The 27,152-nt window shown below is 41.3% G+C and overlaps 2 protein-coding genes across 5 annotated transcripts in view; both read left to right on the top strand.

The window, feature by feature from the left end:
* Positions 1 to 800: 800 nt before the first annotated feature.
* On the top strand, positions 801 to 7,222 carry rp9 (RP9 pre-mRNA splicing factor). The gene is made up of 6 exons (XM_031323294.2): positions 801 to 1,120; positions 1,407 to 1,437; positions 1,552 to 1,681; positions 2,894 to 2,985; positions 3,449 to 3,510; positions 6,413 to 7,222. The coding sequence occupies exons 1-6, from the start codon at positions 978 to 980 to the stop codon at positions 6,630 to 6,632; spliced, it is 678 nt and encodes a 225-aa protein (XP_031179154.1). The 5' UTR covers positions 801 to 977; the 3' UTR covers positions 6,633 to 7,222.
* Positions 7,223 to 10,632: 3,410 nt separating this feature from the next.
* The window catches only part of elmo1 (engulfment and cell motility 1 (ced-12 homolog, C. elegans)), a 104,457-nt gene continuing 87,937 nt past the window's right edge, over positions 10,633 to 27,152 (top strand). For all 4 annotated transcript variants that reach the window (XM_035993320.1, XM_035993318.1, XM_035993319.1 and 1 more), the window contains exon 1: positions 10,633 to 10,871. The gene's annotated coding sequence lies outside the window, so the exon portion shown is untranslated. The remainder of the gene's footprint in view (positions 10,872 to 27,152) is intronic.

Genomic DNA, 27,152 nt, shown 5'->3' with positions numbered 1-27,152 from the left:
CAGTAAAAGTATAGAAGTATTAGCATCAAAATATAGGCTTACTTAAAGGACAAAAGTAAAAGTGCTCATTATGTAGAATGAAACATTTCAGAATAATATATATTACTAAATAATAATTATTGATGCTTTATGTACATTGTTGCACCTGAAAAAGGTGGGTCTTATTTTTTACTGTATATACTGCCAGGTAGAATGAATTTCACAAATGGATCAATTCAAGTCCATTCAATTACAATTCAATTTTGTTGATAGTGTCAAATCATAACAGTCGTTATCTCAGGAGACTTTACAGATAGAGTACGTCTAGGAACACTATAATTTACAGAGACCCAACAACCCCAAGAGAAAGCATTTGGTTCAAAATAACTAGTTAGTTATCAAATAAATGTAGTGGAGTAAAAAGTACAATATTTGCTTCCAAATGTGGTGGAGTAGAAGTTTAAATAGCAGAAAATTTTATTAATCAGGTAAAGTGCCTAAAAATTGTAAATTAAGTACAGTTCTTGAGTAAATGTACTTAGTTACTTTCCACAATTGCATGGAAAAGGTATAAAGTATAAACAAATAACTAAACATAAAGGGGCAATTTAGTGCTTGGAGTAATTCTTCATCTTCTCCCTTTTCTTCTTTTTAATAGAGACTTGCTTAAAGTAATTATACGGTACAGGAAATGATATGTGCTTTGTCTTATTTAGAGAAGCCAGTTTTCAATTCAGCATCCCTTCCTAACGCTCTGTGATCCCTTCACGTGTTAACGCCCGTGTCCTGCAGGTGGCGCTGGACTTTAACTAACCAATCCGGCTGCACAGGAAGTACAGCAGGGCAGGCAGCATCACCCATGGCTGCTAGTTAGCTGCTGGTTAGCACGTTGGCCGATGTTTATCACCGTAACGTTATAGCTAACATATTACCCTTGAATGCAGCATTATTTATAATTTAATGACTTTCCGGTGGCGCAGTTTGTCAACATCAGGGCAATGTCGGACAGAAAGCGAAGAAGAGAGAAGGATGACCGACGAAACAAGAGACACAAGTCGTCCAAACAGGATTTTGAGAAACTCAAAACACACACGAAAAAACTCAACCAAAAAGTCCAACAACTGAAACACGTTGAGACGTTGTGAGTAATATCACGGAGAGCTTTCCTGTTGAATCTTGCAAACTTATGCATGAATTATACATTTAAATATACAAGTTTTCTCTCGTCACTGCAAGTAATCCACACTTATAATTTTATCCAAAATACTTGCTATTTGAGCAGTTAACGTTAGCTTTACTTGTGTGAGTTTGTTTTGGGAATGACAGCCGAGTTTGAGATAACGTTAGTTAATTCTACAGTTAAATTACGTAAGTTAATTCTGCAGTTACGTAAGAATTAACGTCAGTATTATCTTTGTTTCATGCAGCTATGAGAAACCTCCACCAGGACTCATAAAGGTAACGTTACATTTAGTGAATGCCAAGAAGCTTTAAAGAAACATATCGTTTTGGACTTGACACATACAGTTATTTACTCAAAGAAATGCTCAGAAGTGACAGTTACTGTTGCAGGAGCATGAGGACAAACCAGAGGACTGTATTCCTGCTGAACCAGGAAATGAAGAAGCCAGGAGCTTCCTGGCCCACGCCCCCACCAAAGGGCTGTGGATGCCTCTCGGGAAGGAGGTGAAGGTGATGCAGTGTGAGTACAGTTAAACTAAATTCAGCAATATCGGCCACAATTTGCAATGAGAGAGAGATATATGTGCTGTTTACAGCTGTATCTGCAGGGATTTAGTTTGTAACTGGATGTTCCACAAACCTCTTTAAGACTTTACACAGCTACAGAAGTGAGGGATGGGTGTGAGAAGTGATGCTCATCTTTAATTATACACTTTAATAAAAAGATACCTAGGATACATCCCCTTGCTGCGACTTTTACGTGCCTATTTTCATTGTTCTTTTGAACTTTAATACCTCTCACATCTCTCATCTTCAAATGAATTTTGACTGTGTTGTTCGTTAAATGGTTTTGAATAGTTAAATTGATCCAAGGTTTTCACCTTAGATTATGTGCTAGAGATCGAGAAAGAGTTGCTGGTTTTTGTGGTTAAATCAATATGCAGTGTCTTCTCATATGACCACACTTGTACACTCACAATTATGATTAAAAATCTCTAGAAAGGGTTTAACCTATGCTAATAGATTTTGGAGACTCCCCCCCTCTATACAAATGTTATAAAGTTATATTGACTATAGAAGTAACAGCAGCCCTTCTAGTTCAGGAACTGTAGGTGGGAGTAAATATCCACGTGTGGGCATTGGTCTTAATAAGTAAATGTGGTTACACTTGATAAGTGTAACCACAAGAGCTTGACTATTAACATCACGTCTATTGTTTGTCAGTTGCTAGTGATTTATACTGGTGTTGGTAGAGATAACCTGTCTTTTTACATTACATTACATGTCATTTAGCTGACGCTCCAAAGCGACTTACAATTGCTATATATGTCAGAGGCCGCACACCTCTGGAGTAACTAGGGGTTAAGTGTCTTGTTTAGGGTCACATTGGTTGATATATCGCAGTGGGAATCGAATCCTGGTCTCCCACACCAAAGGCATATGTCATGTCCACTGCGCCATCACCACCAGAAAAGCCAGGGACTTACCCCTAATTTCCACCAGGTGTGTGTGTGTGTGTGTGTGGTTGCTTGCATATGACAATGAAGGCTGTTGGATGTGGTTGAAAGCTAAAGAAAGAGCTTGTACGTGGTGCTTGAGTTAAGATTAGTTTGTACTACTATTCCCAAGGTCAAGAATGTACCTTCATGCCCATATTTCATCTATATGTACCTGTCACATCAGTTTATTTTTCCAAAATCCACAGATTTATATTTTGTTACCTTTGCTGCAGGTTGGAGATGCAAGAACTACGGCCACAGGACAGGAGACAGGGAGTGTCCGTTCTTCATCAAAGGCAACCAGAAACTAGAGCAGTTCAGAGTGGTGAGTTTGTTAACTGCTTAGAAAAAAAAGTGAGCCCACCCATAGTTATTTAGAGAAGGTATCAAAGAATGGTCCACTGTCAAAGAATGTAGGTTGGGTTGTGGCAAGGTCAAGGAGCTGTGACAGAGACAAACACTTGTGTCTGAGAGCTGGGCTGAGGTTACCACCAGATCTGGGACATATTTAGTTTACACTGGGGAGCATGTGGGCAGCAGACTTCTTCACACAGCCTGTAACAGAACAATACTTACTGCAGGAACACCAAGCCTCTGCAATGATTTCCATAAATGCAACTGTGCCATATTTTCATACCTCGTATTGTCACAGGGAGGTTTAAAAAAAAAAAAAAAAAAAATGCTGACATAACAATGAATAGTAGCAACTCTCATTGTAAGCAGTATGATTCCCCCCCCCCCCCCCTTTCTTCATAGTAGGTGATAACAGATTGCATTTGGTCTTTTAGGCTCATGAAGACCCAATGTACGACATCATTCGGGAAAACAAAAGGAATGAAAAAGAAACCAGGTACCCAAACTCCTTTTTTTAATTGTGCTTGTTGTTCATATCCTTTGCTATAATTTCCCTGAATCAGAGTCTGATTTTTAAACTTTACTATATTAAAAGGACAGACAAAAGAGGCTGGTCTCAGACAGTTAGATCATACTTAGGAACCTGCAAGTTTTTTTTTACTGTTTTCCTACAGCGGAGTGGGACACTCAGATGACCTGGAAATTCTTTCATGGTGGCTGGTTCTCTGTGTCTGTTTCTAGCAAATAGTGTTTGACACCAGGGTGCTTGAATCTGAGGTTTGTTTACTATGAAGGTTCACTGTGTATTTGTGTATTTGTGTGTGTGTGTGTGTGTGTGTGTGTGTGTGGGTGTGTGTGTGTGTTTTTTGCATGCATTACAAAAAGGTTATTCAAAGGCCAGTAGCGCTTTGAAGTCAGTTGCGTGTCTGTGCCACATTCATTTTGGCTTCTTTGAAAGGGAAGTGAAACAGTCCAACCTCTCCTTGCTTTGCTTTCCAATATACCGTACTGCACGATGGAATTGTAGATATGAGATAGTTATTAGAAGTGCTTGCATCTACAGTATATTCATTTTGAAAGTTCATTCTTCTGCACTTACTGTACCCAGTTGGATATCAGACTTGGTCCAGTTATTTTCTGATGTTCCCAAAATGGCTTATTTTGCATTGCCCATTTCATCTTTTAGACTTTTCTTTCCCTTTTTTACTATTTTCTAGTGCTGTCAAACGATTAAAATATTTAATCGCGATTAATCGCACTAATGTCATAGTTAACTCGCAATTAATCACAATTAATCGCACATTTTTATCTATTCTAAATGTCCTTTGATTTCTTTTTGTCCCATTATTTTTTCTCATTGTAATGCTCTTATCAACATGGAAAAGTGGATCGTCTTGCTTTGTGCTTTTGTCGCCTGGCTTTGACGAGGGGGCGGAGAATTCGCATCAGCTGTGTGCTTGGCCATCAAGTGGTATTTCAGACTGGACGTGCTGCGATGATAGCTCAGTTCACAACGACAAAACATGTCAATTGGAACCATTTGGCAACTTTTTAAAAGTAAACTTTCCATTCAGAATCTTATTGGCATCCATTTCGCCGTCTCGCGCTTGCCATCCACTCAAACGTCGTCCATCCAAACGTAACGTTAGGCTACTACTCTTTGGCCGGCTTGCGAGCCCAACAAGCACGTGTGTGGCGTGCCTGTTTTGTTTCCGGTCTAGCTAGATCCGGTGCGGTGTTGTAGTTTTTCTAACGTTACTAGTTGTTGCAACAGCATGTGAAAAAAACTACAAAGTTTGCTATGCCAAAAAGAACGTTAATCTCGCGATAAAAAAATTGACGCCTTTAAAATGGGTTTGCGTTAACGCCGTTAATAACGTGTTTAACTGACAGCACTACTATTTTCATTTGTATTCCACACATTTTGATAAATATTGTTTGTGGTAATAGTCTCAGGTATTTGAGAGTTGGCCCCCCTTTTATATTTAACTGGTTAATGCAGACTGTAGCTTGTTGCACAGACATATTCACAAAATGTCATGCCTGACGAAGGTCGGTGACTGAAACGTGTCTTTAATGATTAGTGTAGGAATTATACCTTTTCTTTTAAAAGTGCATTTGAGGAAACCAAAGTATTCAAGCTAAGGGAAGAGACATTTTTATAATGTAGCTGTAGATTATTAAGTGCTTTTATGATAATTCACTTTGATCACTAGAGGTAAGCTTTAAGGAGTAGCATGACATCCCAAGTGCTCAGACGATGAATCTGCTCAGTGAGATCAACCCCGCCATAATGAGGCCTGATGGACACTTCACAAGAGCATGTCAACCTTTTCTCAGAGAAACACTTTCATGGCTGAATAGTTAACAGCTTCTGGATGTCTTCAAAAAAAAATTGTACGTTTCTGATATCATCACTTTCAGTGTGCCAGCTCACAACTTTGAGCTAATCCAAGGGCATGTAGTGGCCTCCAACTGTACATCTGTTTTATCCCCTTCCTTTCTGACAAATGTTTTGTATTTTACTGAGCAGTGTGGTGCTTCCTCACTCATTGTGTGATGTGTTGATATTTTAATCTTCCTTCTTGAACCTTATTTGGCTGTGGACAGGTAGATATTCACCAGATGTTGAAGTAACTCCCTTTACTATCGATTTCTCTCCTGGCCGGTCAAAACCATGCACAATGTACAGGTTCAATTACTTACCCTCTATTAAGGTTTAGGTGAAAGTTATCTGATCTATTTTAGTCATCTGAGCTTGAGCCTTGTTTTTAAGCGACAGGATGTCCCAATTATCAAGGTGTGTCCCGGTTTGTTATGAAAATCCTCCACACACCTGCAGTTTTAATGGTATTGTAGGCACTTGGTCCAGAAATGCAGATACTAGGACAAAGACTGGCGGTGCATCTCATAGCCCTTAAATTGCCTCCTCGAGTCGTAGTCGGAAATCATGGGACGAGAGAGGGAACGAGCAAATGTGTTTTAGAGGGATGAGACGTCCTTTCCTCTGAAGAGTCACATGAATACGTCAGCTGTTTGGGCGGAGTTAGCAACTCCTTCAGCTGCACGGCTTCCGGGAAGGCTGATCTCGTGTATCCTCGCCTATAGCTCCTCGATGATCCCTCCTCTATGCTCGCTTCTCGCTCCTCGGGACAGAAATAAGAGCTTTGAGACGGCCTTTACTAAGGAGGGACAGAACATCTTCAGGTTGAGCCGAGGACCGAGGAGTCACGGAGCTATCAAATAAACGACATGAGATTCAGCCAGTGTCTTGTTAAAGGACACTTCAGATGCTTGCCAACCTGGACATCCAAGTGTGCATCAGCTGTTCTCGTTCCTGTACTTGACTCTAATCCCGCCTCCTCTTCTCCTCTCCTCCCTGCCCTTCCTGTTTCTAGGATCCAGCAGCTGCAGCAGATGCTTCAGGACAGCACTTCCTCCAATTCAGACAGCTCCTCCTCCTCTTCTTCTTCCTCCTCTTCCTCCTCCTCATCTGACCACCATCGAAGCAAGAAAAGGAAAAAGAGGAAGGACAAAAAGAAGAAGGACAAGAAGAAGAGAAAAAGGAAACAAAAGCACAAGTCCTCCAAAACCAGTGACTGCTCAGATTCAGATTGAGTGTTTGGAACATGCTGATAAGTCCACTGCGCATGACTTCTCCCAGCCGTTTAATTTGCTCCAGGGTGACAACTCGCATTTGCATCTTCTCTGTTGGATTGTACAGCACAGGGTCATATGGCCCAGCTGCTTAAGTAAGTGTGTGTACGTGTGCCTTGGTGCATGTGTGTCAAAAAGCATTAGCTGCATGGGCTGCATGAATCCTAAGTGATATAAAATGAGCCCGCTGGTGTAAGAGATAATGCTCTTTTTACATGGTCCAATAAGATAGCATGTCAGCAAATACAGTGTGTTATTAAGAGATTGTATTTTCCACCATATTTTTGTATCCCTGCCATCTCGCTGGTATTAAATACTTTGATTGTAGAGTGTGTTAAACGCAGAGAGGTGAAAAAAAACGGAGAACAGTTAGAATTTGTCTTCCACACAAGCCAGAATGTTTAAATGCTTGTGAGTGTGCATACACATTTGAAATGATTTGAGGTTGGAATATGCTCATTTGCTCTTAAAAAAAAAAGCCACAGAGATGGGGAAAGTATGTATGTGAATGTGCTCCATTATTCTGAGAATAAATATGGCTCTCTTCTCCAGTGTTTACCTAGCTCTAGGCTGCAAAAAAAAAAAAGATTTGAATAATTATGGCCTTGACTAATTGTGTACGAGACTATTTTTCCGATTGATGACAACTTCATCTTTTGAGGAAGGTGCAGCGAAACTCCACACGCAGAAACCTGATCATTAAAAAGTGTACGGCACAGGTAACGCCGTGACCTTCGTAAGAAGAAAAAACTTCTTTTGATCTTATCCTGCAGCAGTCTGAGAATACTTCAAAAAGTTTCTAAAAAATCATTCCACGGTAACCTACACAAAGCAGGGCGATCCTCCCTCTCTGTGCTGAGCTTCCATCAACAACTCAGACCAGCAGCTCACGGTAGCTGCTTCGCACAAAACTTTCCCCTTTAGGTCACATTTGAGGAAGTCTGATGCTTCTCCTTCAGGAGCCGCACATTTTGAGCAGGGCTCCCTGTGGAAATAAACTTGAAACATTCCCTTTTTGTAATGACCTCTGATAGAGAGACAATTACAGTAGACCTACAGGGAACAAGCAAACTAGATCTCCATTTAGATTTGTGGCTTAAGCTTTTTGGGTAGCTCAAATGCTGTAGGGAGTGTGCAGTGTATGTGTATATGTGATAAATTATGATTACATCAAAGAGTGACATTTTAGTTGCTGATTGAGAGCTTATTCGTTCTCATCTTTCTGTGGCAGCTCTGTCCTTTCCTTTTCTGGTGCTTTGACCAATAACCTATGACAAATCGACTTAATTGAAACAGCCTGTTCCACGTTGATTTCTCCCTCTCTGAGTAGGACAATGAATCTCCGAGATGAGATTCAGTCACAAGCTGCTCAGAGGGAGGTTGCGCCACGTTGAGAGAATTTGGTCAGTGGAGTCTTTATTGAAGCACTCTGTCTTCTTGGACAAGGGGCAGGTCAGATTGAGGGCCAGGCCAGACTCATTGTGCAGATTGTGTTAGAGGCCAAACATATTAGCAGAAAACTAGATAATTAAATATTTATGACTTGAGCACTGCGCTTAAATCATGAATAATAATGTTTTGCCAAACAGGAAAGACGCAATGACTAGGTTTCTCTCTTTTTGGTAATGTGGTATCGTCTTCACACCAGATGTGCGGAGGTTGTAAAAACGGTGTGCTCTAATCCAAGTGAGTTACACAAACATGTCAAAGAATATGCATAAGGAGAAACAATCCTACCTTGTGAGATGCAACAAGAAACAAGACTGACTGCATTTTATTGGATGCAGAGATACATTGTGCTGCATTGTGAGTCTGCACTTTATTGAATGCATTATGTAGTACTTACTGTATCATATACTGACCATATGGGATGGCTTAAAACCACTCTTCTGCCTCTTTGCAGTCTCAGATAAAAAGATTACATCCAATGTGAGCCCTCTAATGTAGTCTTATTGAGATGCATAAGTCACCATAACTCAATGATAGGAACTGAATATAGGAAAAAAAGAGAAGTTTTGTTTGTTTGCCTATGTTCCGTAATTTATGCACAATTTGAACTGTTTGGATGTTGTCCGAACTAATGCAACCTTTAAGGGTTGAAACAAATAATAATTTTGACTTGAGTCTGTTTACTATCAAAATCTACTGCTACACCTAATTGTTGTCACACTGAGTCAAATAATCAGTTTGCTTTCTGTTATTTTTGTATCAGACCTACTTGCCTTCACAGCCTATGTACTTAGTTCAATTAAAATTTAATGGAGGAACCAGGCTGTCATTTAGGCAGAGAGAAAAAGAGATATTTCTGCTGGGTGTGTCGCTTCAGATTATTTCTCAGGGCGGACAGGGCTCCCGTATTAATCCTCCTACTGCTGAGTGGAGACAAGGATGAGCTGCAGGACTGTCTGCTATACACTGTTCATTCCCTCTTAAACACACACACACCCTGGGCTTAATATCAGAAACAGTCTGTAATCACTGACAGAATTAAAGGGAAGTGGCCTCATGTGGCTCAGTTCCGCTGTGCTCTGTGATATAGTCCCATATCCTGTCCTGTAAAATGAAATCCAATGAAACTATAACATTATGCTGTGTAGGACCTCTGTTGAGCTATATCAAAATGGTTCCCAAAATAATGTAACATCAGAAGGTCAAATCTTACCCTCCAAACAATTCTGTGTGAATGTGTGGAGACCAGTGAACGTTCAATAACCATGAATTATTGAAGTCATTGTTCCTGTTTTCCTTCCCCTCCTGGCTGCAAGATTGGAGGCAGTCACATCTTTGTGTCACCCATCATAGAGAGAAAAGACGTGGCATATAATTGTTTGTTTTTGCTTTATTTACTAGTCTACATTGGTTGAGACAGTGTAGGCAAGGCTGCTATCCATAGGGGAACTCAGGGTCAGTATAGGCTACCATTTTAATATTATATACACATTCTTAAAAAGTAGTCAACAAAAAGCTGAGTCATTTTTTTTAAACGTAGCTACACATTTTTATATGCAAATTGTTAAAATTGCATCACATAAAGTGTTTGGTGAAATCCTGCTATTTACAATTGTCACATCAGTTAACACATATTTAACCTTTCTTCTTTCTTGGAAGCCTACATTAACTATAGTGCTTAGATTACTGGTAAAAAATAAAAATGCTGTTTAGATTTTTGGGTGAAAAGAGCAGTTCAAGTCTATAAAACAGTACTTTCCACGATGTGGACGGCATTAATTAAGAGTGGTAGGTAAGTGGTCTGGCTCTCTCACACAATGATTAGAAAAAACGTTTACTAATTTGTTTACGGCATGTTAGAAAATTTAATTTATAATTAAAAACGTGGAAATGTCAAATTATAACTTCCCAGGTTGAAATGGATTAAACTCGTTTCCAAATGTCATTTCATGATTTATGTAAAGCACTTTGAACTGCCCACTTTGAACTGCCCTGTTTTTTTGAAAGAGCTATAGGCTATACAAATATGGCGACATGTCTTTCCTTTGCCTAAATCTTTAATGTTCAAGAAAACAGAAGTTAGATGGTGTCAGACAGAAGTTCATGATAAGATGAACCACTAACCTAAGTTAAACAGGAGTAAACAAGTCTTGTAAAAATGTAAAGAAGGAGTTACACACTTTTGTCACATAATCACCGAACATGTGTCAGTGTGCTTCTTGTGCCTACAGGTTAAACTTCACTCATAGCCTACCTGTTTCTGATTAGAGGTCATTTTTAATTATAACTGACCTAAAAAGTATAACAACTTTACATATTAGCCTACTCACAACGTATTCAAATATCAAGGTGAGTCCTTTTAATACATTTGATTAGTTTTACAGTGAGAAACGACTCGGTTATGTTACGGAGTCACGCTTGTTAACCGACTCCAAAGCTGATGAAACAAAAGTAGCCTACTGACTTCTTTATTTTAAAAATGATCACCGTTCACTCGTTAACCAGTGACTCAGTGAGAGCAGCTGGGCTCCCGTGTATTCATGCATCCTCTGTCTGGCTTCACTAAGCAAGCCAGCCAGCAGACGGCAGAAGAAGAAAAGAGGAAGTGGAAACATCAGCACTATCTCTACGTTAGAGGAGAGACGGAGGGAGAAAACACTGAGTGACATACACACACACACAGTCACAACACACACACAAACTCCGGACATCAGCGCTTAATAGTGGAAAGAAGTGTCCTCGCTTCGTCAGGTTTGTCAAACCACGCTTTCTTCTCTTGCACAAATGTTGGTGTTGAGCAGTATTTAGCTTAACTTCCTTCGTGTTTTGTGCTAAATATTGTGGATTCACGATATTTAGGGTCTGCTGCGTTTAGCCTCAGCAAGCGTTTCTGTGTTCTGTGTGTTACATTGCAGCGAGACAATACTGTGTTTCTTCTCGCCTTTTCTCTCTGAATGTCTTTCTTGCCTGTCTTTACTTTTGTGAAGTGGCCATATAGCGGCTTTGGGCACTGTTCTTTTTAGTGACATGTCTGATTAAAGCACCGCAGCCCACTCCGCTTTCACATACACACATAGACACATTGAACTGCAGTGAAATCCAACTAAATTAGTCACCGTGCTCTTTTACTTGTGGTTTGTTAAACAAGTGAAAGCTGCAAGTTGTGTTTGCAGCAGATATACTGTGAAGACGCCGAGGCTGCTGCAGCTCCCCGGCTTGTTTGTACAGTGCATGTTCGCTTGATGCAAAAAGTGGTGCGTTTAAAGATGCCTCCGTTTTCCCCACACTGCTAATTAAAGAGCTGCTTTTAACGCTGTCTGTTGCAGCCTAGCATGTGTGGCCACATCGTAGGCCTGTGTTTAGGAGAGGGGAGAGAGAAGGCTAGAGAGCATATGCGGTGTTTGAGCTCTGTACTCTGAAAAGCACAGATGTCAAAATGCATTATAATCTGGCAACAGTTCATCCACTTATCTGAGGTCTAGTACTTAACATAGGCTACCTTCTCCCCTTTCAAACCTGTAGCCTACATCAGGGGTTCCCAAAAGTTTTCATGTGACCCCATAATTCCTATGCGTTAGATCAGGTCAGTGTTTCCCAAACTTTCCCAACCCAAACCCCTTAAAACGACGCGATAAACACTTGCGACCCACACTGGTTGCATAGGTCTTTGGGGTGAAAATAGTAAATGGATTTAATAATTCACACTGTTGTTTCTGCTTCGTTATCCTAATGATTGTTGCAGTGCCCCTCAGAATTCTCACTCTATGGAACCACTGCATTATAGACCCTCTGTTTGAAAATATTGTGTCCTATGTAGCTCTCTTTGTAGACATTTTGTTATTTTTATTCTAACAATATTCTAGAAATATTAACGCAGTACATCAGTGCTTTACAACCAGTGGTAAGTGTACACCAGGGGGTACTTCTGCTGTTACCAGGGGCTACATGGAAAAATTGTGGAGTAGCTCAACTTTATTTGAACAGATTTGTTTGAAATAAAAATATCCACATTATTGAGGAAAATAAATCATGCAAATATGATTACAAATTGGTGTAATGCTGAATTTTAGTACATTTATTGTCACAATAACCTAACAGCAATGACAGGCCAAGTAGGGCTGCAACTAACGATTATTTTCATAGTGGATTAATCTGTTGATGATTTTCTCGATTAATCGATCAGTTGTTTGGTTTATAAAATGTCAGAAAATGGTGAAAAATGTGGATCAGTGTTTCCCAAACGCCCAAGATGACATCCCTCAAATGTCTTGTTTTGTCGACAACTCAAAGATATTTAGTTTACTGTCACAGAGGAGAGAAGAAACTAGAAAATATTCACATTTTAGAAGCTGGAATCAAAGAATTTGTACTTTTGTCTTAAAAAAATTACTTAAACCGACTAATCAATTATCAAAATAGTTGGCGATTAATTTAAAAGTTGACAACTAATCGATTAATCTTTGCAGCTCTAAGGCCAAGTTTCAGTCAATTCATGCTGCAATTAACAGTATTTGAAATATAGTCAACACACTAACAGAAAAGCCTAAATTGATAGCTAAAAGTGATGAATAAATGGTTGAAAGTGTGAAATCTACTGGTAGTACAAATGTAAACTCCACACCAAACCTACTAAAAAAAGAGACCAAAGCTAAACAGCGATAATTCCAGGATTACTATGTCTTGTATGGTTTGACATGTGCAGCCACTGATCTATCGCAGCCGCTGTGTTTTCTCTGTAGTGAAATATTTTTTTAACAATTTCATGAAGCCATCCCATCCATTGAAAGTGTTCTTGGGAATCACTCTGTAGATGACGTATGACAAAAAAAGAGCCCCTGATCGTCCGTAGACCCCACTTTGAGAACCCTTGCTCCATACTTCCTCTGTGATCACAGCATTGGTTTGTGGCACACAGCATGCTTCAGCTCTCTCCTTCTCACATCAGTGCAGCCTGGGGGCTACGCTGTCGTCTTCTCTCGGTCCCTCTGCCCCTCCAGGCGGTTTCTGATGGAGTGAGAGCCGGTTTACATGCCCTGTTAGCCACCAAAGACGTCCCTGTTGCGATGGAGCTGCATGCGTGCCGGCATCACCGTGTCAACTCCACAATTAACACAGGCAAACATAGCCTAGATACAGAAGCACAAGCGCAGCCATGAAGCCATGTCTCAGGCACAGACATACGGACAGTTCTTAAGAGCTTGTCGACAAGGGAATGTATGGGGTTTTGGTTTCAAGTGCCACTCCGGGAGTATCATCGAGATAAAAAGTTAATTGTAGTTATGGCATAGGATATGGAGTGTTATTTGATGCAAGTTTCTATCAGGGTGACGCATACTTGAACTGAGAGATTCTGTGTTGCATTGTGAGGTTTTGGCCTATACAAGCACGCTGTCTATGTGACTGTGGTCGATAGTGGGTTAGAGATTGATGTTTGGTTTTGGATTCAGGTCTGGCACAGCTTTAGCAGTCAAGGAAGAAACGTAATTTTCAACTTATACTTTGGAGCAAACCACTAACTTTAGCGCACTCTCCCATTAAACTGGTATGTGAAGTTCAGTGTGTGCACAGCGTTGGCCAGTTGCTGTCCAGTTCAGAACTGAAGCGTGCCAGAAGCGTTATATTTCAGTTTTACAGCCACCTGAGGGACCTACATGTCAGAAGGAATGCACACACATGTGGAAAAAAAGTTTTATTAGCCACAGCAAACCTCCATTTCTTGTTAGCTGGCTTGCCCAAATAAATATTTCTTTATCCCTACAGGATCTTAAAAATCAGCGATAGAAATGGTGTTGCAACACTAAAGTAAATGAAAAGTGAGAAGGTAAAATACGGCAGCCTTGATTTGCACCATAAGTGATGGAATTAAACTTTAGCACTTTTGTGTTTTGTTCAAAATAGTGGAACATAATCCAGGAAATCAGATTAGTGGAAAGAGGCAGAGATGGAGAGGCTGCTTTAAGTACTTTTAGGGAGAGGATGGGAGCCTGCCCTCACTTATTGAGTTGCATCACATACGAGATCCTGGTTTTGTATCTGTTTGACACTGCCTACTGTTTGGCATCCTCTCACCACCTCCTGAAGTGCAACCTTGTCAATTTCTGTCTTCTCTCGCCTGTCGGAGCCCCCTCCCTTCCCCTTGCAGCTTGTTATCTCTGAGCTGTTTCTCTCATTAGCTTACTCTCTTTACACTTGCTTTTTCTCACATGCTATCTTACTGTCGCCCTCATTTTAGCATCTCTCTATCCCCGTCTCTTCCACTTTCTTCTAATTTGCTCAATCTCACATTGGAGAGCACTGACTCCACCATCTACTTTCTCACTCTCAGTTCTTGCTCCCTGAGGGAAATGGAGGTATGTAAATTGTTTTCTCTTGATGTATGCGCGGCCTGCTATCTGTCCATCTTAATTAACTCATTTCCCCCTTTTTCTCCTAAAAGCTCAGAATTGCAACATTTAAGTGAGACCAAAAACGTCAGGGCCCAAAGGTTCCTGTCATCTCTCTGTCCCTTTCTATGTCTTTTGGTGCTAACATCCATTGAGAATGCCTATAGAAGAAACTACTTGCCATTTAATGTACTGGTATCTATGCTTGCAGTACAAACTGGTGTACGCCTGTCCTTCGGCAACTTGAGGTTAGATTCATTTGCATTTCCAAATGGGATAAATGTTGCCTTGCATAATTGCTCCCTGTGGTACTAAGTTAATTAAAACAGCAGGTAGGTACTGAAGGTGCGATGGGAAAGTGCCAGACAGACATAGGTGGGTGAGAAGAGATCTCAAAGGTACTGCCGCCATGTTCTGTTCTTTAGTTTACTGATTGTTGCCTTAGGCTGAATTCAAAGCCAAGCAGCTCTTTCACGGGGTAAAAAAAGAAACTGATCAAACTTGTTGTTCTATGACACACAGTGATCTTGTAGCAGTTGCACATGAGAATACGCTTATGAATGTATTCAACCTTTTACCCTGTGCTTCTATAAATATATATGTTTTGTTCCTCAGGCACCGAGTCCATCCATTCTTAGAATATTAATCAGTTTAAGAGGAGAGCATCCGCAGGCGTGTTTTTCAGTCCAAGTCTAGACTTCATGCGGAGTGATCAGCCCTAGATGACCCAGAAACTGATATAGTTCTCTCTGCGTGCTTGCTCTGCCCGCTGCATTCCAGCTGTGGTACTGCCGCAGAGCTCTGTAAATATTGAGCGAGAGGTTAGCCAGCTCTCTTGCTCTTTGTGGATTTGTGGTGTTTAGCATTTCTCAGCTAAGAGCCGCTCAGCCTCTGAGCCTACTGACCCAGTAGGATAAATGGTTCAGTTGTCTCTCCTGGTCTAACCAGTATATCCTCACTCCAGCTGCGTGAGAGACCTGAACTGACTTTACACTTAGAGTTTGGTTCTTTGTAAGGATTGTCCAGTTGTGTGCGGGTGTTAGGGTCTACTAACTAGACCATATACAGCTGTTGTAGTAGGATTGTGTGTATGCGTCAGTGGTGTTAACATCACACCGTGTATAATTTATGGCATATTTGCACATTTGCTGCAGAGATCTGCCAAATTTCAGTGCTGTGTTGCTGTGTCAGTTTTTTATTTTTCTCCAAGGCTTGCCTGCGTCATTTTCACAATAGCTGCATGCTGGTGTTTCAGTATGACCCAGGTGCTAAACAGCTGTAACCTAATTATAGCTTTTCCCTTGTGTGTGTGTGTGTGCGTGCGTGTGTCTCTTAGCCCTTTTAGGTGGTGTGTAATAGTATGGGTCATCGTGTGATCTCTGTTTCTGTTCATATACAGTGAGGAAAACAAGTATTTGAACACCCTGCTATTTTGCAAGTTCTCCCACTTAGAAATCATGGAGGGGTCTGAAATTGTCATCGTAGCTGCATGTCCACTGTGACAGACATAATCTAAAAAAAAAAAATCCAGAAATCACAATGTATGATTTTTTAACTATTTATTTGTATGATACAGCTGCAAATAAGTATTTGAACACCTGAGAAAATCAATGTTAATATTTGGTACAGTAGCCTTTGTTCGCAATTACAGAGGTCAAATGTTTCCTGTAGTTTTTCGCCAGGTTTGCACACACTGCAGGAGGGATTTTGGCCCACTCCTCCACACAGATCTTCTCTAGATCAGTCAGGTTTCTGGGCTGTCGCTGAGAAACACGGAGTTTGAGCTCCCTCCAAAGATTCTCTATTGGGTTTAGGTCTGGAGACTGGCTAGGCCACGCCAGAACCTTGATATGCTTCTTACAGAGCCACTCCTTGGTTATCCTGGCTGTGTGCTTCGGGTCATTGTCATGTTGGAAGACCCTGCCTCGACCCATCTTCAATGCTCTAACAGAGGGAAGGAGGTTGTTCCCCAAAATCTCGCAATACATGGCCCCGGTCATCCTCTCCTTAATACAGTGCAGTCGCCCTGTCCCATGTGCAGAAAAACACCCCCAAAGCATGATGCTACCACCCCCATGCTTCACAGTAGGGATGGTGTTCTTGGGATGGTACTCATCATTCTTCTTCCTCCAAACACGGTTAGTGGAATTATGACCAAAAAGTTCTATTTTGGTCTCATCTGACCACATGACTTTCTCCCATGACTCCTCTGGATCATCCAAATGGTCATTGGCAAACTTAAGACGGGCCTTGACATGTGCTGGTTTAAGCAGGGGAACCTTCCGTGCCATGCATGATTTCAAACCATGACGTCTTAGTGTATTACCAACAGTAACCTTGGAAACGGTGGTCCCAGCTCTTTTCAGGTCATTGACCAGCTCCTCCCGTGTAGTTCTGGGCTGATTTCTCACCTTTCTTAGGATCATTGAGATCTTGCATGGAGCCCCAGTCCGAGGGACATTGACAGTCATGTTTAGCTTCTTCCATTTTCTAATGATTGCTCCAACAGTGGACCTTTTTTCACCAAGCTGCTTGGCAATTTCCCCGTAGCCCTTTCCAGCCTTGTGGAGGTGTACAATTTTGTCTCTAGTGTCTTTGGACAGCTCTTTGGTCTTGGCCATGTTAGTAGTTGGATTCTTACTGATTGTATGGGGTGGACAGGTGTCTTTATGCAGCTAACGACCTCACACAGGTGCATCTAATTTAGGGTAATAAATGGAGTGGAGGTGGACATTTTAAAGGCAGACTAACAGGTCTTTGAGGGTCAGAATTCTAGCTGATAGACAGGTGTTCAAATACTTATTTGCAGCTGTATCATACAAATAAATAGTTAAAAAATCATACATTGTGATTTCTGGATTTTTTTTTTAGATTATGTCTCTCATAGTGGACATGCACCTACGATGACAATTTCAGACCCCTCCATGATTTCTAAGTGGGAGAACTTGCAAAATAGCAGGGTGTTCAAATACTTATTTTCCTCACTGTATGGATGTTTGCTGTCAAGCTCTCCTGCGTGTCCATCACGCCATCCATCTATCTGTACATCTATGCAGGGTCTTGATCCGTGCATCCATGAGTTTGTCCATCCATACATCTGTGGCCTTTTTTCCTCTTTCTCCTTGTCGATGAAAATATGATTGTGTGTGTATGTGAAGCACTTTATCACAACATTGCTGCAGTTTTATTTGTAATTTTTCACACTGTGTGTATCGCTTAGAATGTTGATGCACTTAGCGTGACCCGAGCAGTAACACCCAAATGATGTGCATCAGATTATAAGGGCAAGCAGGAGGTGTCATGTCCCCTGAAGCATATATGTTGGGCTTTATGACGCTAGCTTGCTGTGAAAAAAATAAAATGTCAGAATGTTTTTTTTTAAGCAAAACCAAAGTAGGAAACTAAATTCACTGCTCTGCTGCATTTAGATTAAAATAACCGTAGTGCATCCCTAAAAGTGCATCCCTAACTATTACATTTGCCCCAGGCACAACTTATAACCATTTAACCATCGAAATCCACAAAACCATCCTGATAATCTGAAACGATTGCACGAGTGAGTGTTTGGAGCAGAGTCCTCACTGCATGCCACAAAAATGGGGAAATCACACTCTGAGTCACTCCTCAAATTGATCTGAAAGATCCACATTCCCATTTAAAAAAAAAAAAAAAAAAAAAAATACACCCACAGAAAACGTCTTCATTCACCTCTTTTATTGCCATAAGTATCATGAGAAATGCCTTGATAAAATAATCAAAAGGCAGTTGTGGTCTCGGCCGTTCTTGAAATAAAATCCTGAGTCCTCTTTATCTGAGACCTGAGACAAAGCCGAGTAAAAATGCGGTTGATTCCGAGATGAGACCGAGACTTTCAAAAAGTGGTCTTGGGACCGGTCTCGAGACCATGACCGATCTTGAAATACTACAACACTGCCTAGAGATGGTATCCCTATATCCTAGTAGATCAACTGTTTCTGAAATCAACCAGCCAGTCTGGCACCAACAACCATGCCTTGTTCAAAGTCACTAAAATCATTTCTTCCCAATTCTTAAGCTTTGTTTGGACTTCAGCAGATTGTAAGAGTGATATGTTATGTGTGTCACTCAGCCCTTTAGGTGGTTGTAATAGTATGGGTCATCGCTTGATCTCTATGTTTCTGTTCATATAGATAGTTGCCGTCAAGCTCCCCTGTGTGTCCATCAGTCACTTGTTTGTGAGCTATGAGTCACATGTTGAAGCCAGGGTCCAATCAGAGATCGGCCCCATGTTGTCTCTTTGCGTTGCACAGGTGCACACACAACGATGATCTTGTCAACGGCGTCCCATGATGAGAGTGGACAACACGTACGCATGACTGGAGGTTCAGTGAGGTGGGCCGGAAATAAAACTAGCCCGTTTCCTGGAGGGCGGGGAAGATACATTTCCCACTTGTTTGGTTATGGCTGCAGCAAGCTTGTTCATTTCAGGAAGACTTGAGGGTAGACTGAAGAGAGAGGTGCAATAACATATCTAAACATATTTCATAATTAATGCACTGGGCTGAGATTAAGGATTTGAACCCATTCTGTCACGACGCGCAGGCCTCTGCGATGTCAACGTGCCGCAGCAGTATTTTCCGTGAGACTAGTCAAGGCTACCTCAAGAGCGAGGGGATTGAGGAGAGTGGAGGGTCTCTCATAACATGCCAAGGTCACCTGCTCGCTCGTTCTCTCTGGCTGGGGAACTGCAAGCCTTGGATTGAAGGTGTGTTGCCTCGGCTTTATGTCAGGGCTGCCCCTGAGTCTCTGAATAAATCAAAACACAGAAGGACATTCAAAAACAAGACACTTTGATATCTCCCTCTCTCTCGCTCTTCCTTTTGCTCTCATACTCTGTCTTCATGTCTCTCTTGTAAGACTTCACTAGCTGATCCCCGTTTTCTTTAATTTCTCAATATTGTCTCACATTTTCATACCCTATATCTATTTTTCTGCCTCCTCTCCATTTTTACTTATGTTTTCACCAGAACTTTCCATCTAAATAACTCTGTATACACGTATTGCTCAGTTCCTGATCCTCGCTGCCCACATGTTGACCAGCAGCAGTGTTCAACAGAGCATCTGGAATATATCGACATACATGCGGCTCCAGTGGTCGTCTCTCCTGTTGCTACTTTAAGCTCAGTAGCAGCCTGAAGTATGTTTCTGTTGGCTCCAACCAGCCAGTAGAAACAAGCCATAATCACTCTCACACCCTGACACTGTCTTTCATCACCTTTTAAATGTGATATGTGGCTGCTGTGTAATTCATCTGGAAAACAACCACTGCATGCCATGAAGAAGACTTTTAGGTCCACCAAAGCCTTGCTCAGGGGTGTGTTGATGCCCTCAAAGGGTCAACAGGTGAAGCTTAACCAGAGAGCTCATTGGATAGCTCATATTTTCTTTACTCTCTGTGCAAGGAGCAACGTTTCAACTTGTCCTTGTTTCCAATTTTGTTTCCACAATGTTTGAAAATTGAGTTTTTTAAATGAGTTTCTTTTAATTTAAGTTTGTTATCAGGCATGTCAGACAAATAAATGGATGTTCATAAACGCATACAAACAATTCATCAATCCTTGATTTGTCTCTTTTCTGCCTGATGAGGTTGGGAGCTGAGTAATTGCCACAACGTATGAGGCTGTTGGCTCACTTCAAACCAATATTAGTAAAATGTAGTAAAGAGTATTTCTGTTGTGAAGACACCATAGGACAATCAGTTTGAGATTCTGTTGCTTTTTGTGGCCTGAGCAGATTGCCCATCTGTAAACCACCTGCCTAACCCGGTGTCATCCTGGCTGGTCCATGCTGGCTACACATCAGTGTTTTCCATTTCCTGTGGATGTTGCACATTGTCAGTGTGCACAGCCCTTATCTTCTTCCCAGCTAAAAAAAACTGAAGAATAACATGGTTCAGCTTCGCTGGGTTCAGCATGGCTCTCTATTGAGAGAAGAGGGGTATTGTAGTGGCGGACTAGCTGGGTTTAATGTTGCCTTCGGGGCTTGTTGCAGTGTCTGTTCTTTTGTTGTCTGGAATGGAAGCTTAACACTCTGTGTTTGTATTTTTGTGTCTGTCCAACTTGTCTGGTAGCATTTTTAAGACGGTGCCATTGAAGAAAGGCACAGGAAATACCAATGGTGAAAGTTTGTTACATACGAAGCAGGAGGTTTCAGAAGTAGATGTTTAGTACAATTGAACACGCCTCTTCTGAACAGAGGGTGGAAGGTGAGCCACTTCCTGTCAATATCTGCATACTGCATATGAACCAATCCATTTCCTGTTGACAGAAAGTGTCAAGAGAAAGGTCAAGACGTGCAGGCACAACCCAATGTAATGTGGTTAGTCGTTAATGTTTTTCAGTATGTAATACAGGACAAGCTGACAAGAGAAACATGTTGTCTGATGTCTGTTTCCATGTACTCGGTGAATGGATGTATGAGGGCTGCTATGCACCGATTACATCATCCAATGACATCGTACCCACAGCAATGAAAGCCTGGCCTGAGGAATGCCCTCCACTTGTGTTTCTCTTACCCTCTTGCCCCCCCCCCCCCTCTTTCTCCGTCTCACTGTTTCACATAAATGTGGTTTACATGCAATTAACCCATAAAAGGCAAAAGTTATTTGAATTCTCTGCTCCAGTCCATAAATAGCACTAGCAACAAGCATTTCTTGTTGCTGCTTTGGTACCACAAGCGAAGCCCCCACCCACTGTTTTACTATAACTTTACAATAATAAGGCAACCACGAGCAAAGCCTCAATGAATGGCCTCAAAGGACTTGGGCTAGGCACGCAGGAGGCATGAAAGTGTTTTAGCAGCGGCCAGTCACCACACTGCTAGGGTGGAGGCCGAGCTGGCATTGGCACTGGCTCGTGACTGACCTGCCAGACAGGGCTGGAGCCTGTCAGTGGGTAAACATAGCGAGGGGAGGGCATGGGTGTAGCATATGGTTAAAAAAAGACGCAGGGGATAAATAAATAATAGGAAGGCTGTGGAGAGTGGGAGGCTGAGGGCAGTGTTTAGGGGTTAGCAAATTAATGGGTGAGCCCAAAGATTGGGCATGGGGCATCTGTCAGGGGAGGGGAGGGAAGGGAGTTGTGGTGAAATGAAGTGGAGGCAGGGCAGAGTCTCAGTAGGCAGGAATGAGCAAAAGAACAATAACACGCATCTGTGTGAGACAGTACTCTAGAAGACAAGAAGAAAGACAGAATAGAATGGAAAATATTTTGAATATCCAGTATATTATTTGTAGCAAGCATGAGCTCATGTGTTGTGGCTGTGTGCAGTGGTATGATACTAATGAGCCGTTGGTGGTGGTGGTGATGAATAACATTGTGCCTCCAACAGTGCAGTCAGTCAGTATGGCGGATAGGCAAAGAGGACCCAGCAGGGAGGAAGAGAGTGTTTTGGTAAAGCCAGGTCCTGAAGCCACCCAAGATGTGTGGCGGTGGGTGTGTTTGCATGTGTGGAATTAAGGGTAGCTTGATGTATAGCCACAGCTGGGGGTGCTATGGGAGGGGACGGAGAGACAGCTGGCAGAGCAAAGGGTGAGCGTAACGAGGAGCGAGTGTGACAGCCACAGTGACTCCTTTGTTCCCACTCACTTGTGCCAGTCACCTCGAGTAGATGGCTGATCTGTGAAGTGACTGAATCCTTTCACAGCACCTAGACCAGATACACAAGCTAGCATTACACTAGCTCTCTCCTCAGCGTGTGTGAATGACTCTGTACCACAGAGAGCTGGCAATGGCAGCAGGAAATTTCAACAAGATAGCCCATAACCGTCTTCCGTAATGTCAGTGCACCCGTAGAGCACTTATTACGCTTGTGATGATAGTCATCAGTGTGAACATAATTGTGGCGCCTGCAACATTGAACAGAAGCCTACTCGCTATATGCTTAGGTAATGAGTGTTGTTGAGGGCCTGTGTTGTCTCCTGAGTTGTGGTTTAATAAGGAGAGTTATGTTTGCTCAGCGCTGTATGTGTGCAGTGGTCCTGTGTGGCTTCTGGATGAAATGCTATGAAATGCTGCTACTGTGTGTGTGTAATTGTTGCAATTACATTATAATAATGTATAATTTGTTTTCAACCAATGTCATAATTTAGAATTATATAAATTGCATTTAGTATTATTTAGAGATTTTATTTGGTAAGAGTAAAGTGCTTTTATTTTGAAATCTCCGCAAGGCCTTTTGGGACGCTCGTGAGTGAGAGCGTCGGCGAGCTAACAGCAAGCGAAGCAGCAAATTAATGCTCCGATAAAGTTGTAAGATTGTTAGAGCGGATGTCAGCGATCTAAGGAAACCTCAATTCCCTTGTTTACAGCATGCAGCCAACGAGGTATGTTTTGTGTCTGTATTTTACTTTGGTGAACGTTATTTTACATGCTGTGCATGTCATTGTATGTTCATATTAAGCTAATGTGGTCTTTATTTTCTCGTTATACTGTGTTTAGTTTTCACGGTGGATTTGGAGAAGAAGCTTCAAATAAACCTGTAGCAAGAAAACCACTTGTGTCTGCCAGTGCTTCGAGGGAATTATAGTGTGCGTCAAGTCTATGAAGATGCAAGGTCACTAGAGACAGCTTACTCCACCTTTTCTTTTATTAAACCTGTCTGGTGTGTGTGTTCACATGGGCATTTATCTTTCTTAGCATGTTAATTTTCACTCCTTAGAATGCCAGTAGCCTGTAAATCTCTCTGTCTCTGAAAGCTCTATACTAAAGCGTCCACTCTCATACCGCCATTTAGCGTTCCAGTTATTTCTATTTTTCAGGAGTTCAATAAGCCTTTTCAGCTCCTGACTTCTTCCTCTGAGTATCTGAACCATTTAGTTCAAGTAGGACAAGTAAAAATAGCCACAAATCAATCCCAAATGTTCTTGGGCTCTTTGCACATCTCGATCTAGGCTAGAACACCCCAACAGGGGATAGAGTGACACAGCATTCAAAGCTGGGCAGACTAGCACTTTAGAGGAGGGCATGGTCATTAAAAATGTGACTGGTAGGAGTGATTCGGGCCTTGACACACTTTAAAAGCCATTAAAGAGGCAGCGGCGAATTATGGTTTGTTGAGTTATGATGATGATATAACCTCTTGGTTATTACATGCTTCAGTGGAGATGTTAATCCTCTGAGCTATTGAATTTAGCTAAGTGGAGTCCATGTTTCCATTAAAAGATGTATATGACGTGTACACATTGCAGCGGGAGTTCACAGCAGCGCACATTATCGGTAGCGCAGAAATGTCACATACTTTAAAGTGAAAAGAGATGGCACTGAAAGACATGCGGGGCTAAAGAGCAATGTGTATTTATCAGCAGGCGGGCTAAAGGCAATCATAGATCTTCAGATAATTTTTTTTAATGTAGGGTTCATTCATATAATTTTTTCAACTACAACTACAAGCATGTTACACAATCCAACATTTTAAAAACAGTTGGGATTTTTTATTATTATATGCCATTGTTCTCATCAAATTAAAAATGTATGTAGTATTGAAACTCTCAGCATCAGGTGTGTGTGTGTGTGTGTGTGTGTGTGTGTGTGTGTGTTAGTTATTTGCCGTAGTGCATGCTCAGACTGCATGTTTATACAATCAAGTTACCACAACCATTGATAATGGGATCCCATCACAACCATACTACTACTAATGCAACATTTCTAAGAATCATCAATTCTGATTTCATCTAATGTCTATCACATAGCATATCGAAGCACTTCTACCGCAGCAGTGTTCAGTTTTTGTGTGTTGGCCCTGTCCTTGCAAGGCACCAAAGGTATCACAAACTTTTTGTCCATTGGAGTTTCATGGGAAAACCTGCACTGCAATGCAAACACTTCGACAGAATATACACCAACATCCTGTGTGTTCGACTGTATCGGTCCTCCCTGATACCAGAACGTCTGAAAGCAATCCTGGTTGTGTATGTTTGTCTAAGCGCTGACCGAATTGAAAGCCTGGCCTTGGTGGCTCAACAATCATTTGCAATGGAAATTCCCTGACCCAGGATGCCCGATCCTTCACATCCCATTTAACTCGATGGAGCACATGTCAGCCCTGCCAGCACTGTGAGCAGAGGGAGTTAAGCTGCTATAATGTAACAGAGCAGGTCTGAAAAAGCTCTCCAGTCATCAGCTAACCAGTAGCCTCTTCAAACCCCACTGAATGTAGGTATAACTGTTATCCTTTTTTTAGTGCTCTGTTACAAGAAAATGCTCAGTGTATAATGTAACTTTTTTTCCAGCAAGCAACAGTGGCTGGTGGATACCCTCAAATCGTCTTTGTGATTTGCCAAATTGAAAAATAATTTTTCACAACCTCCATGGTAGCTGTTTCCAGTGCTAAACTTTACGATACATGTATCTAAAAAAAATATATATATTTTTACTGTATAACACTATTTCACAGTTAAATTTAGAGTCCCCCAAACTCAAATGTGTTTTGATTATTGTTACGTCACTGGGTGTTTGTGCAGAGTTTGACACAACCAATTTGTAATATTTTGCAATATGCAAGTTGCAGAAATGTGATGTGGAGACCTTGAAACCTCCAGCCCACACACACACACACACACACACACACACACACTCTGTGAAATAGGAGACATCTTTTTTTCAGAAGTTTAACTTTTGAAGTAAGCAATATTTACATATTCATAGATTATTGCTTTTTAATAAGGGAGAAAGAGTAGATGTATTTTTTAATAATTTTTAAACTAGGTAAAATGAACTTTTTTTGTGAAAAAAACCCACATCTGACAAATTCCAAGCATAGTATTTTTTTCTGTATTATTATTATTATTATTATTATGTAGTATGTATTAGTATGTATACATCTTAAAGGTGCCCTGCCACACAAAACCGTTTTTACTTGTATTTTTTGAGATGTTAGGTCCATATGTGTTTGTGTTATGTCGTGAATGTGAAAATGAACTGTTAACCTCCTCTGTCAGCTCTAGCCACTGAAAAGAAATAAGCGGAGAAATCAGGCCAATTACAAAAGCTGGTCATTCTGAAGTGGTGTTGCCTGAGCTCATTACCATTCATGAGCTCACCCAGTTGCGCTGGGTAAAGGATGCTGATAGCCAGGCTCTCATTGGCTAGCTGTTAGCCAATCAGAGTCAAGCAGCTTATTTGAATATTAATGAGAACTGGCAGAAATTGAGCTGAGTCTTCCTGCAGGCTTTCTATACCACGCTAGAATGGCTTGAATCAAGGTAACCAAGGCATTTTTTCCACAAAAAATGTTAGAGTCCATGGTAGAACTTCAGACATTATCATACCACAAAGTAATGAATTACGTGTGGCAGGGCATCTTTCAGACATGTCTGTAGGGGAGTGATGCTGCAGCCTCTTCAACAAGATCAATGAGTGTGCCTGCTTAGACTTCATGTTTGAACATCTTACATCATTTCTTTCTTATGACCAATTTTCAGTTGCATTTTCCTATGTTTGGTGGGAGCATAGGTAGGTAACGGGGACAAGGAGATGAAGCACTCATAAAGTGAACACAGAGTTTTTCTTGTGGTATTGATAAGTAGGGTTGGCGACTGAAACGCTGTGCCAATAGGGCACCGGTTCCGACGTAAACGGTAGTAATGAGACCGAATGAGAACAAAAATTCCGGTGCCTCATTTCGGTGCCTGACTTTTTTTTTTTTTTTTTTCAGAAGCATCGCTGCACGGGACGCTACGTTACCGTTAGCTAGTAGCTGGATTAAACACAATGGTTAAAATGCTGACAGCTTACGTTAAGCGGTGTAAAGTGTGACTGTATTTCCCTGTAGAGGATTCCAACACCGGGACTTAACAGTCCGCAACTGCCGTTGTCGGAAAAACAACACAGACGGTGCGTTAACTTGAAACTCGCCAGCCTTGTGGTGCATTCAAAGTTATTGTAAAATACCCTTTTCCCATCTGGTGCTTGTTTTTGTCGTTTATCAGCAATTTAATGGTGAAATAAGTCATTGTAAGTTATTGTTATTACATTATTAATCTATCATTTAATTTTGACCATATGGCCTTAGCAATAAACAAGCCGTTCTTTAATGTCACCAACTGTCATTTTGTGCTCCTTTTTTATATTTTATATTATATACATTATAAATATATTATATATATTTTGGTTCAGGCACCGTTTAGTATCGTTTTAGCACCGGTATCGGAAAAAACCCAAACGATACCCAACCCTATTGATAAGGCCCAACATTTTCTCCCTGGTTTCAATCTGTGTTCATTCATTTTGAAAAGAGATGTGTTAAACAAAATGGGTGGAACTAAGCCTTTAGCTACAGTATTGTTCTTGCATAATCCTCACAGCTCTATTCTGGGACTTCCACATAACTCATGCCTGGTCGGCAGAGTGCTCTGCTCTTTTTGTGGCTCTGTGGGTGTGTGTGCAAGTAACTTCCCAAAGCACCTGCCTGTTTGGTTTTCAATTAGCACGCAGAAGACAGGCAATCATTATCTTTCTCATGAACAGCACTAATCCAGTTAAGGGATGGAAGTCCCTCAAGAGCTGTATTTGGTTAGCTGGGATGTGATAACCGCTGTCTGTGTTTTATGAATAAGAAGCCAAGCAGAGGGGAGTTTTACGCTTGTTGTCATTTGCTTGTGGTTGTGTGAGCA

The sequence above is a fragment of the Sander lucioperca genome, chromosome 16 (genome assembly GCF_008315115.2).
Source record: "Sander lucioperca isolate FBNREF2018 chromosome 16, SLUC_FBN_1.2, whole genome shotgun sequence".
In the NCBI taxonomy this organism is placed as follows: domain Eukaryota; kingdom Metazoa; phylum Chordata; class Actinopteri; order Perciformes; family Percidae; genus Sander; species Sander lucioperca.
The sequence above is the reverse complement of the archived record's forward strand: the minus strand, read 5'-3'. Positions and strand labels throughout refer to the sequence as shown.